Source organism: Indicator indicator, chromosome 7 (genome assembly GCF_027791375.1).
Source record: "Indicator indicator isolate 239-I01 chromosome 7, UM_Iind_1.1, whole genome shotgun sequence".
NCBI classification, from domain to species: Eukaryota; Metazoa; Chordata; class Aves; order Piciformes; family Indicatoridae; genus Indicator; species Indicator indicator.
Window position 1 is genome coordinate 10,612 of NC_072016.1, and position 12,986 is coordinate 23,597.

General features: G+C 44.4%; 2 protein-coding genes across 2 annotated transcripts in view; one reads left to right on the forward strand and one right to left on the reverse strand.

Moving 5' to 3' along the window:
• Positions 1-489: 489 nt before the first annotated feature.
• Positions 490-11,179, reverse strand: TCTN3 (tectonic family member 3). Its single transcript, XM_054382301.1, has 13 exons — positions 10,947-11,179; positions 10,199-10,320; positions 9,350-9,480; positions 8,902-9,010; positions 8,713-8,831; positions 7,597-7,632; positions 7,126-7,200; positions 6,906-7,031; positions 5,813-5,908; positions 5,457-5,554; positions 4,661-4,826; positions 3,813-3,950; positions 490-711 (listed from the first exon to the last, which is right to left on the reverse strand). The coding sequence occupies exons 1-13, from the start codon at positions 11,177-11,179 to the stop codon at positions 490-492; spliced, it is 1,671 nt and encodes a 556-aa protein (XP_054238276.1).
• Positions 11,180-12,863: 1,684 nt separating this feature from the next.
• The window catches only part of CFAP46 (cilia and flagella associated protein 46), a 66,738-nt gene continuing 66,615 nt past the window's right edge, over positions 12,864-12,986 (forward strand). Inside the window, exon 1 of the mRNA XM_054382303.1 lies at positions 12,864-12,912. Coding sequence (XP_054238278.1) covers positions 12,864-12,912 — 49 coding nt within the window. The remainder of the gene's footprint in view (positions 12,913-12,986) is intronic.

Here is a 12,986-nt window from a genome sequence, read left to right on the forward strand (position 1 = left end):
AGGTAACAAGGTTAAAGATTAAAGGTGACTGGCAAACATGTCTACTCGTAATTCAAGCTGTCTTTGAAGGCTCCTGTATTTTAACTGCTCAATTATTTCCATGTAGAAAAATCAGGTGCTTCAACAGGAAGACTGAATGCAGCTCCAAAATGCTTGGACTGAACTTTGCTCATGTCTTCATATTCCTTGGTTTAGAAAGCACTCTTGGTTTCTAGAAACACGATGAAATGTTCATTTTAATGTCTTCCTCCTTGTTACTCAATGCAACATTCCTTGATCCTTCCCTCTCTCAAGTGTTTCACTGCAGTGAGGTTTGCAGATGCTACATACACAATAGGGGCATGAGAGGATGCAGGACAGAAGCTCGTCCAAGAACAGAAGGTGCATACATACCAGGCACAGCATAAGAACCCAAGGAGAAAAGTCTATAATAACATTCTCAATGTATCAATTCACTTACCAAACTTCAAGTCTTGTCTATGTGACTTTTCAAAAGCAGAGAATACCAGATATTATTAGAATCAAAAAAAAACAGACAGCCAGATAATCTCTGTAACTTCGTTCCAAATTTGATGCCACCTTGAATGGGAAAAAGATGTCAAATGGGAGCTTCCAGTGCATTTGGGGCTGGCCTCCTGGCGCTTCTGGCCATCCTGTCATGTCGGTGAAGGTCACAACAGTTGTCAGAGGTACCATGCTTGTGCTCAGCAACTGTAACGAGAAGGAAAGCACAGAGTTTAGCAAGCTTCATGCAGAAGATACATCCCTCCTCAATCTGCTAATGAATACTCACTGTAGATGACTGCCAAGCCCGATGTCTTTTGGGTAGTAGGCCTTAAGTGTTCCAGATATTTTTCATATTTAGCAACTCCTTTTTCCCCAAAATGGATATTTAGCAGGTAAGTTGAGGGCACAGGCCTCAGGAAAGATCACTAGCTGCTGTGCATCATATAAAATTACCTATTTTTCATAAGATAAGATCACCTGGGTCTTTGAACAGGTGATTGCTGCCAGAAACAGACACAGCTGCCACAGTATTTTACCCTTTTAGTAAGAGAGGCCCAATACAAGGATTAATTTCTTCCTCACATTTAGGATATTGTTTCAGAAGAGAGACAGATTGGTAGGTCAGCTGGTAAGGATGGAACAGGGAACTGAGCTGCTCAGGCCTCACTTCTTTTCCGTTTCAACTGAATGCTGTAAGACAAAAAATGCACTTGGTCCTTGAGCTATGTAGAGTTTCATGACTAGCCAGGATTGATTTAAGATGATGCTGCTGCCAGAAGAGCAGTCTCACTCCCTGCCTTGGCTCTGCATGCTAACCTCAAGAGAGGGAATCTGACAGCATCCCTGCTCTGCTTGCACTGGTTTAAGCCAGTCTGTCAAATCAGCCATTCATGTCCTCAGGAACAATTGGGAAGACTGCCTTTAGAGTAAAGTTGTGCAAGAAGCAGGTGAAAAAGCTCAGACATAACTCATGACTCTTAAGGGAAAAATATTGCAAATCCTGGTGAGGAATTTCTGCGGTACCTCGAGGCAAATTTAAACCATTTTTCAGCTTCAATGGAAAAGAAAAATGTATTTGGCAATGCATTGGACAGGGTCCTACTGTAATACATGCCTCTATATGGACTCTGCAAAGATGCTTTACAAGCTGACTACTTCTACACACTTGCACCAGCACCAATCCTGAGAGCATGGGGCATCTCATCCCAGCTATGAGTCCATCCCCCAGCCCAGCTCTACTGTCCAAAGTGGCCCCTAAGCTTGGGCACCTGATAGTTCCCATTCCAGGATGATCTACAAGACAATGCCAAGGCTGTTTCTTATTGCCAAGGGAAACTGCACTCCCAAGCAAGGAGCCTGTCTCTGACATTCCTGCTTCCAGCCAGCTGAACTCCTTGCAGTTGTGCCTTGTGTTTCTCTCTGCCAGATCATTCCTCAGCCACAAATTACCAGTGCTGAGCAGGTACAATTAGAATTTCCCCTTCACTCCTGATGAACCTAAGTTCTCCTATCAATGAGTAAATGCACAGTAAGCATAATCACTTTAGCCAACAAGAAGCTAAAGTTTGTGCCAAAGCAAAGTTTGGCTTTGTGTCTGGACCTTCAAAATTTGACTTAAAATCAGAGAGATGAGTGGAGAAAAACCCTCCATACATAACTCCTCCTCAAGAGCTGGGAGAAGGCACAGGAGCAACTTCAGCATGCTCCTGTATAGCTCTACATCATCTATCTTGCATTTTCAGGAAGTCCAAATACAACAGTGACCAGATATTGTGGATGGCTGTAGAAAACGGATTCTGTGTTTTCTAGTCAGTCAGTGAGGCAACTCTCCAGTGACACAGTGTGGACTAAAGGAGAATGTTTTCTCTCAAGAATGGATACTTCTTGGATAGAGAATCTGTGGATAAACCTATCTAGTGACAGAATTTAAAGGCAAGGCAATCTACAGCAAACATTGGTGATCTCACTGGTATGCTTACAAATTCTTAACTGCTGGGTTTAGTACCAAGTGGCACCTTTGCTAAAATTAACAACTCTCATTTGTAGATTGGCACTAATGAAGTTGGTACTGGCTTTAATTGTATGGCATTTTTCTTGCTGCCAGGAATTTGCTTTCTTAGAACTGCCTAATCCTTCCTGAGTGATATGCACCCTGCACTTTTTACTAGGAATGCAAGTCTGCTTCCTCAGACAGGGGATTTGTCAGTGGGACTATGTGACAGCTCAGATTTAGAAAGTATCTTCAGGGAGAGGGTGGGGCATCAGCTTGCCTCAAGGCAGTTTGTTTTACAGGATGAACATTTTCCTACCATGTTTTTTTTATATGTGTTGCAAGAAGGGAGGATGAAGAGATACCATGAGACATATCCAAACAAGCGATGCGAAATATCACGTAGAGCATGAAGTTCAGAGTAGTAGCATCAGACAGACCCTTGCCATGAGAACATCATAGGCAGGTGTCAGCTGCTCCCTGTGGATGATCTTGCACAGAAGTAAAAGCCTTGAAATGTATGTGCTGGCCAAAAGTTCATGATGTCAAGAATTCAGTCCCACCAAAATGGGATCCACTGACACATGCTTGAAAAAGCCAATTCATTCTCCTTTGTGGATCTGTTTAGGTCCATCTTCCTGCTGACATCATAAAACAGTTTGGGTTGTGAGGGACCTTTAAATGTAATCTAGTCCAACCTGCCTGCAATGAGCAAGGCCATCTGCCACAAGATCTGGTTGCTCAGAGGCCCTAACAACCTTACCTGGAATGGTTCCATCAAATAATCTTCTCTTATAAAACTGCTTTCTGACTTACAACCTCTACTCCTATGACTTCAAAACTGCTGCCAACAGCATTAGGCTCTTCCTCAGGTACCCTTCAAAACCCCTAGAAGAGTTGAAGTATCTTCTTGCACAGATTATCAGCATGCTGTGGAGTCTGTGAAATACAAATCGACTCAAATTCCCTTTCAAGGTTTTGAAAGACAACTAGATAAATGTAGTTATTGAATGTTTGTAACTACAAGTTTATACTGAGCATAAATAAAAGTTTCAAGTTTGAGTGGCAGAAGGTGGTTTGGGGTTGGAAACAAAGTACCTTTTCCAGCTGTACAACTGACTGAGGACAGCATTGACAAGACCATAAACCTCTAAGGAACTGGTAAATACAAACTCTTATGACTGCAGCCAGACCACTGCTAAAGTTCTGTCAATCTCCACTTAGTAATATCAAAACCATTCGATTCCTTGGTTCTTAAATAACCTGTGACTCCCACCAAATTACTTCTCTGCATGAGGGGTTGTAAATTCCATACCTTCAGGGGGTAACACTGATAGAAATATCGTGCACCCAGTATTTGAGCTTGTGGATTGGACAGGAAGCCCACCTTAGCCCACAGTATCTGTATCTCCAGGGTGACAGGAACCATGCAGCAGGAAGTGCAATTCGCAGCCTGAAAATAAAATATAACCCAAATCTTAGTACAGTACTTCAAACGTGAAAAAGGACTGTTATGGTCAACATGTAATATTCTGGATAGCACAGGTCACTGAACTTGCATCAGTCACTTCAGTGCTTACCCCATAACTTCTGGTCAGGTCAACTACCAATTTCAGACCTATATCCACCTCACTGTCATCTCATTTCTAAACAGAATGTCTCAGCTCTACCACTTTGCATTCTGGAAATCTCCTGACAGATTATTGATTATTCAAATAGAATTTCCCTGTACTTGGATTGCAAATGTTGAGCCTTATTTGGTAAGATAGAAATATCCCTAGAAAATGGAAAATCGGGAAGGATGATAATAATAAAAAATAATAGGAAGTAACCAGGTACTATTAGTTCTAGAATGCTGGTAGAATCAAGTTATGCAACACAAACTCTTTTTGCCCATTTAAATAGCAGGAACAAGATTCAAGAGATATTGTCAGGATCTTTCTGTTGTTTAGTAAGTCTCCTGATACTATGAACCATAATAAGAATGACTGCTTACAGACACTAAGACCCCTGAGAGTCTTAGAAGAAAGTAAGCACTACAGAAAACGCAAGCCCAGATGAACAAGCTGGTTCTTTTTTGTCCCCATGCCCATGCTTCTCCAAGGCAATAAGATGATGTGAAAGGAAAAATATTCACAGCTGGTATTTTTGCATTTCTCCTACCTGCACACTGCAGTTCTGAATCAGAATGATTGTCCACCCTTCTGCCTGGGCTGAATGAGCACTGCCAGTTATGGCAAGGTCCTCTGCTCTAGTCATCCCCTGGAGAGCCTTGTACAACTCCTGCTGGATGGAACTACAGTTACCTTCTTGCAGTGCTGGGGATAGGCTGGAAAGGAGACAGTAACAGCATTGACAAAATTATTTCCAGGACAGAAAAAATCCCAATCTGCCAACATCCTTCCTTTTGTAATGAGCATTTCTTCCACTCTTGCAATGAGTCAGCACAATCATTATGGAAGTATTGCTATTGAATAGATGTAGTTTCAATGCTCTCTGCAATGAGAAGTGAGAAGAACAACCTGGCAGGGTAACACATGGTAAGGAAAATTGGCAGCTCTTGGCCATCTTACCACAGCAGTGGTCATACCTGTCCTGTCAGCAAGAGAAGAATGATCCAAATCAATTTGATTGTTTGATTTAAACAATTACTTTTGAAGATATATTATATTTCACTCCTTAAATACAGACTCCACTCTTGCCCAAAACATGTTGTCAGACTACAGCCTCAAAATGGCCCACAAGACCTTCACAATGTTCTGGTTATTCTAGAGGTCCACTATCTCTCTGACATTCAAGTCATTTCAGGAGTATATGAAAGATCTGTAGAGACTCATTGGTGACCCTGGGGAAGAACCTAGACTCCACAGCAGTGTGTGACAGATTATGGAAAAATGTGCTAAGTGAGCCCACAACTTCCAAATATGTCAGGAAGGGTGAATGCAGAGTGTGTTCCTACCTGAGCTTGCAGCCTGTCCTCATATTTCTTCCAAACTGGACTGTGTGTCTGAGGGACTGTGAGCAACTTCCATCACCTTCACTCTGTAAAATACTCATCTGACAGGCTGTATGTAAAGAAGTCAAACAAAAGCAGACCTAGAGAGAGACCCAGCTTGTATTTAGCAATCCTTTCACCCCGCTTTCTTCCTTATTCCTGTCACAGGATTTCAATTTGGTTGTGACCAAAAGTTCTGCTGATGGCTGCAACTTAATACTGAGGTCTGCCCCACAGGCAGAATCTCAAAAGTCCACGGGAGAATACCAGAAGTTAATAAACCCAGTGATAAATAAAACCTGATAGCAGAAAAAGGATACATGCTGCATGGCACCACTGCTGGCAATCCACAGTGGGGCTCCGGTGATATAGCCAGGGTTTCCACTTCTAGGCAACATGTGAGGAAGAGTCCTGGTCTACGAAGAGGCAAAGGGAAGAAAGATGAAAACATGAGGGCCAGTGAGATCCATTCATCTCAGAAGATCAAGTTCATATTCTAAAATACATCGATCTGAGGTTATTTTTTTAAGGACAGAATATTATGCACTACTAAAACCTCCATTTTATTGGTTTCCAAGCCCTCTTTCTAACCTGTCAAGTTTGTTCTGCAGTCCAGGAGGTAAAAACTAAAGGTCAGTACCCTGCAACACAGATACTATGAGGACGGTTCCTGAGGCAATTAATTCCACTTGGTCAGAGCTTATATCTAAGGAAGTGAACATATCAGTCTGGGCAATTCTACAGACCATCTGCAGAACAAACCCTGCTCTGACCCCTATGCTGAGCAGCAGATTTTACTGCTAAATCATTTTATGGGAAGAGCCTCTGGGGATAACTTCAGCAAGGTTGCACTACACACTTATCAACCCTTGAGGGACACCACAGCCCACTTTATATTGCCTCTAGGGGACAAGGTTTACACAAACTTCAACAGACATTAGTATTTATCACCCCCTCCAAAGTGCCTCTTTTTCCTGCTGCATGGGCAAAGTTAAATAAGTACCTGGAATAAATTTAGCAACTTTGCTTATAGGTACTGAATACCTCAGATACAGCACCAGCTCCAATCTTTCCTTTCCAAGAGCATGCTCGTGACTCCGATCTCATCCTCTCCCCTTCTGCCTTTACCAAATCTCCAACTAAAAACCCAGATAAAAATAATCAGCCCCTTAAAAACTTCTGCAGTGCAAGACTACACACTTGCACCAAGCCTGGATTTTTCTGATAAGATGGTTTACTTGAGACCAGACCAGGGTCCCCTCTTTCATTCAAATTACCAGGTGGGTCCTAGGGTGTTGGTACTGCCATACCACTGTAGCACTGCTCTAATCTTCTCACATCATCTGTACAAATTGAGTCACAAATTATAGACTACACACTTGGCAAGCGCCCAGGGAGGATTGGAGCACTGACCCAGAAGTACAAAGTGAACTGCTGCTGCAGAGAGGATCCCGAGTTCCCAGAGATGTTGCTCACTTTGAACTGGACAGAGACGCTCTGAATTCCATGTGTGCCACTGAATTCTATCCCATAGATCACCTGAAAATCCCATTCAGAGAAGAATTAGAGGCAGAGCCAGGTAAGAAGACAATGTCATGAAACTAGTGTTGAGCTGTCCAAAGGAAAGAAGTACCTCAGAAACAACATTGTTACATGTGTTGCCTTCCAGGTAGGGAGATCCAGGTGGTATAGCTGTGGCGACCTTCACCTGGGGACAGGAAGCAACATGAACAACTATCAACCCTTTCAAAGGAGCATGCCTTTCTTCTTTTTTTTTGACACTGTTTTCCCATCCAAGTCAGATTTACCTTCCTGTGGTAGCTGTGATATGTGATATCACTTTGCTCCAGATGCTCATCACTTTCTAGGAAACAAGCTACCTCTCTGACTCCAGCCTTATTTATGCCCATTCATTTAAAAGTACATCTTTCCTTATATCCTTTTTTTCAATAATGCCACACTATAATGTCCAAAAAATTTTGTCTCAAACACAGAACCTTCCCATTCATCCAACTTCCCAGCCCTTGGGCATTACTATGAATGGGTAGGATTCCAGACGTTTTATTTCAGAAACAGAAAATATTTTCTTTGGCAATAGACTGACCTTCATGGACTGCACAGTGGTGTCAGCAACTGGGACCTGGGGAAAACAAATAAATCAACAAGCAAAACCAACAACAAAAATTGATTTTCTGGGTTTGCAAGTGCCTAAAGTCATGAAACCATCACTAAAGAGAGCCTACACATTATACTGACAAAAACTATTTTGTTTACTCATCCATTTGTGATCTAGAAATCACATATATAATTCACAGAAAGCACATTTAGAACATCAGAAGACAATTTACTCATTGCTCTGCTAGTGACCTGCAGAATGCAGATACTTTAAAATATCAGCATCTTTGATTCGTTCCTGGAGATCCCACTTCTACAATCCACTAATTACTTTAGCTTCCATTTAAGGAAAAATGAATTTTTGGCCACAGTGGCAAAGAAAGGCCTGAAAATAAGAGTTGAATTTGAGCAACAGAAGATCCTCTCTACTGCAGGTATGTAGACTCAGGTTTCCCATATAAAGGCAAACTGAATCATTAGCCCTAATAAGCTATTAACATTTCACTGTCATTTTACCTTGGAACACCAGAGAAAGTCTAAAAGGTGAAAAGAGATATTTTCTTGTTCATTTCAGTAAGATCAGCATGATGAACCCAGAACAACAAATCAATTATTTTAAAATTATTGTCAGGATAAATAATGGATAAATCGACGTGGAAGTAATCTGTGAATGTAAATAAAGCTAATAAGTGGCCTCCAGTCTGATTTCAGAGATAACATTGTGTAAAACTAATCCTTACTCTTCACTAAGAGTATGCATTCCTTGATGGATCGAGCTGATGGAAGAGAAACACTTTGATAAACAGGCTGCTAAAAAGTGAGAAAGTGCTAGTTTAAGCCATTAACACTATGATGTATCAGTGAAGTACCTGTTGAATGCAGTAGGAATTTGCTAATAACTGAAATTTATTGGAAAGTAGTTTGAAATGAGGGATTATCACCACTCATTACATTGTAGACAGGATTTCCAGCAAGAAGGTCTCAACAACGGTGATATCAGGGATGCCATACTGGAAAACCTTTAGTTTTCCAATTAGCTGAAGTTGCAAGGAAAGTCAGGCAAATCAGATATTGAGCAAAGGGAAGAGCTAGGACATGTGCATACCTTTAGCACCACAAAGTCACGATAGTATGAGGCAGCATCTAAGGCAGGGTCAGTAACGCAGCTCTTGCTCAACTTGGTGAAAATCCGAGTACAGCTTGTACTTTTACTGTCCAGGAAGCCTGAGTAAAGACATGGTAACAGATCAAACAGAACCAAACCACCCTAAGAAATTCTTTCCCCTTCACTGACCAGCAGGATTTCCATCAACACAGAGTCCGCTGGCTCCCATTGCTCCTGGCTGTCTAAGTGTGCTCAGTACAGATGATGAGTCAAAGTAGATTAAGATTGGATCACCAGCCTGAAAAGACAATTTAGAGAAATCACAGACAAAGTAACTGTGGAATACTGAAGCCAAGTGCACTTGGCTTCAGTATTCCACAGTTACGTCATCAGGGCACAGATACATTTAGACTTCTCCTTAGCGTGCATTCATTTTTGTCTAAAGGGTTGCCCAACCTTCTAAATACACAAAAACTAATCAGAAACTGTTTACACAATAAGAAATTTAGAGAAGAGAGAGATAATAAGGAATATAGGTAGAAAAATAAGAATCTTTCAATATTCTCATTAGATCTCATTACAGACAACTTTAGTAAAAGTGCATCTGCAAACCAATCGCTATTTCCTTTCAGCTCACCCGGTAAAAGGCAGGGAACGATGGCTGGGCTTGGGATGGTGCTAAGAAAGAGTATCTTCCATACTTCTGTAAGAACTTCAGAAAATCAGATTCTTTTATATCTTGTGGCTGCTGAAAGTAGTTGAGCGTTGCTGAAGGTTAAAAAGAGAAAAAAAACAATCTGCCAATATCAAATTATTACAAGAAAGAGACTTCAGAAAAAGTAAATGCTGTGCCAATATAGGTAAGCTAAAGAGTGTCTTCTGTTAATCAATCCATAGTAACACTGCTAAAAGTCTACTATGAGCTATGAACAGAAGGATATAGCGAGCGCTAATTTGTACTGTTTCACGGGAAACAGGTGTAACTTTCCAAAAAGTATGAAAGCTGCTCAGGACAACAACTATCTTCATATGAGTTCTAATTTCTGTAAGGGGCCCTGATTAGACAGCCACTGCATTTTAATGACAAAACACTACTATTATGTGAGTTCACTAAAAAGCAACACTAACAGAAAGTATGAAAATAAGCATATGAAACAAAGAATACAAGATATGATGAGAAATCACTTTCTGGAAAGGATAATAAGGCTGTATTCCAAACATCAACCCTTATTTGTCGCTCTAGGTGTAGCAAACAAATTTGTTATCTCAGATAATGGAACGACTGACAGAGGCTGATTTCTGTTTAACTAGAGACCCTGCGCTTAAACTAAGGGTCTTTGGTGACTGGCCCCGATTCATTCTGTACTCCCTGGAATTCCAACAGCCCAAATAATTAGTAACAATTATAACGTGTATGTTTTTAAAAAAAGATTCCCTAAGCAGAGGCAATCTATGAGTTAAGTGTGCAGGATGACAGTTTACTCACAGTCATTCAGCTGAACACAGAACAGCAGCTTATGTCCACCAGGAACAGCAACAGTGTCAGTAGGATAAGGGGTGTTGCTTCTGAACACGAGTGAGTTTTCCACACACACCTGATTCAGAGACCTGTGAAGACAAGCCCGCCAGTCCCCAGCACACTGTTAAATAGGCTGTTCTTGCATCATTGCATGGTTTATATTCCTAAATGCCACTGGCAGAACACACTATTACTTTTTGTAAGCTTGAATTATTGTACACTTCACATTTATAGCCATTTTTATATTGTAGTAAATTTGTGGACACTCTATTTGTACATTTAGAAACCACTTTGATACTTCTCCGTAACAACCAGTGAAGAAAGTCAGTGTCCCTGTATTACAGATACAGCTACCACCTTCAAGGTGATGGCCCACACACAGATTTTACTCTCCAAGTAGCTGATGCTGCCTTCCTCACGGGGAGCACCACGCAGCCTGCAGCTGCTTCTTCACTGCGTTCCAGTAGTATTTGGAGGTCTTTTTTACGAAGACTTCTGCCTCCCAGTGCCAACAGCCCCGTCATAGCAACCCAACTCTGCTTTACCGGTCCACTCAACGCTGGCCTTCCCAAGCCCCCTACCCATAATGAAGGTGATCCGGTGCCCAAGGCCTGGCGGTCCAGGTGGCTGAAGGGCGGCTCCCGCTGGCTGCCCGGTCCCTGCCTCTCGGCCCACTGTGTCTCACGCGCGGCGGTGTAGCCTGTCCCCTGCACACCTGCTGCTGCTCCAGCGGGACGAGGCGGCGGCCCCGTGGCCGCGCAGGGCGCAGGCGGCGGGCGGCAGGCGGCGGACGTGGAAGCTGCTGGCGGCGGAGAGCTGTGCGCGGGTCACTTCCTCGCCTCGGGGAGCAGTCCGACGCGCGGCCTCTGCGACGAGCTCGGCGACGGAGCTACAGGCGACCAGGCACGCCAGCAACGGAGCCAGCAACAAGGCCCAGGACCCGCGCATGGCGTCCCCTCGTCGCTAAGGAACCCGGGCCACCGCCCCTCCGGACGAGCAGCGGGTGAGACGCATGCGCGCCCGGTGTCTCCGCCCGTCTCCGGGTCGGGGGCGTGCGGCCGAACTCCGCGGTACCCCTCGCGGAAGGACTTGCGGTCGCCCGAGCTGCTTGCGGGAAAGCTGTGGAGATCTCTGGACCAGCTGAATTGAACGCGGTTTATCACAACTCTTGGACCCATCCAAACAATTTTTAATCCAGCTAAGATTCCACCTAGCTATGCCATGGGCCGCAGGGTTCTGGAGGAGAATGCTGTGCAAGATGGTGTCACAAGCTTTACTGAAGTGTAGGTAGACACCTTCCAAGCCTTTCCCTCATCCACTCTGTAGTCAGCTGGACACAGAAGGAGAAGAGGTTGGTCAAGCAGGAGCTGCCTTTCATGAACCCATGCTGGCTAGGTCTGATGTCACTGTTATCCTGCACCTGTTGTGTGAGTGCACCCAAGGATGAACTGCTCCATAACTTTCCCTGGTAACAAGGTCGGGCATACAGGCCTGGAGTTCCCAGGATCCTCATTTCGGTCCTTTTTGTAGATGGGTGTCACTTTGGCAACCTTCCAGTTATCTGGCACCTCCCATTAGCCAGGACTGCTGTTAGATGATGGAGAGCAGCTTGGCAAGCTGCTCCCTCAGCACTTTTGGGTGAATCCCATCTGGCCCCATAGGCTTGTGAGTGACCAGGTGGCAGAATAGGTCTTTAACTGCTTCCTCCTGGTTTACAGGGAATTGATGCTGTTCTTCATCTATATCAGGAGGCTGACAACTTGGAGGATAATGGATCTGACTATTAAAGACTGAGGCAAAGAAGGCATTAAGTACCTCAGCCTGTTCCACGTCTTTGATAGCAATGTTCTCCCCTTCACCCAACAAAGGGTGGATATTTTCTGTGGCTTTCTTTTTGTTGTTAATATATTTGTAAAAACCTTTTTTGTTATCCCTCATGGCAGCAGCCAGGTTGAGTTCTATCTGGGCTTTTGCCTTTCTGATGTTCTCTCTGCATGACGTAACTAGGTCCTTGTACTCTTCTTGAGTTGCCTGCCCCTCCTTCCAAAGGTAGTAAACTCTCTTTTTTATTATTTTTTGGGGGGCCCTGTAAGAGCTCCCTGTTCAGCCAGACCGGTTGTCACCATCATCAGGAAGGCCCGGAGACTCCGTTACTGTTTCTCTTTTTGTTTCGTTATAGCAAGGTTGGCAATGAAATAAGATGACGATCGGATTGTACCACTCGGTATCAGTGCTGCCGTCGGTTCTGTTGGGTCTCAGGTGTCCAAGGCGAAGCGGAGGGGAGCGCTGGGCGCGGGTCCCGTCGGGGTCTTTCGTCCCCTCGAGTCAGACGGGGCCGGGGCGGGCAGCGCGAGTGTTGTGGGAGCGCTGCTAGGAGACGCGTGCCGGCTGCACTGTCCCGCGGGGTATGGTAACGGCAGCGCCCGCGGGTAACGGATCCGTCCCGCCGGGGCCGGTAACGGCAGCGCCGCGGGTAACGGCAGCCTCCGGGCCGGGGGACCGACGGTGGCCACCCTGTCTGCGCGTCTCCGGGTGGACGCCTCGGCAGCTCGGTTATTGGCAGGTTTTCGGAAGGTCCGCGGCAAACGGCTCCTTCCTCAGAGCTGGGCCAGGGCTGTCGGGGCGGAGGGGCATGGACCTGTCCATCAGGGAGCGGCTGCTGGCGGCAGAGAGCCGCCGAGGTAAGGGGTGGGGCAGGGGGAGCGGACGGCGGCGGAATTCTGTCCGTATTCGGCTATAAGTAAAACAAAGATCG

Bases quoted from the DNA above. Each gene is read 5' to 3' on its own strand.
- TCTN3 (XM_054382301.1), bottom strand. From the start codon at position 11,179: ATGCGCGGGTCCTGGGCCTTGTTGCTGGCTCCGTTGCTGGCGTGCCTG. The intron at 9,011-9,349 runs GTGAGCTGAAAG...TTGTCTTTTCAG, and splicing joins CGTTCCCTGCCTTTTACCGG to GCTGGTGATCCAATCTTAAT. The intron at 3,951-4,660 runs GTAGGAGAAATG...TTTTATTTTCAG, and splicing joins TTCAGAACTGCAGTGTGCAG to GCTGCGAATTGCACTTCCTG.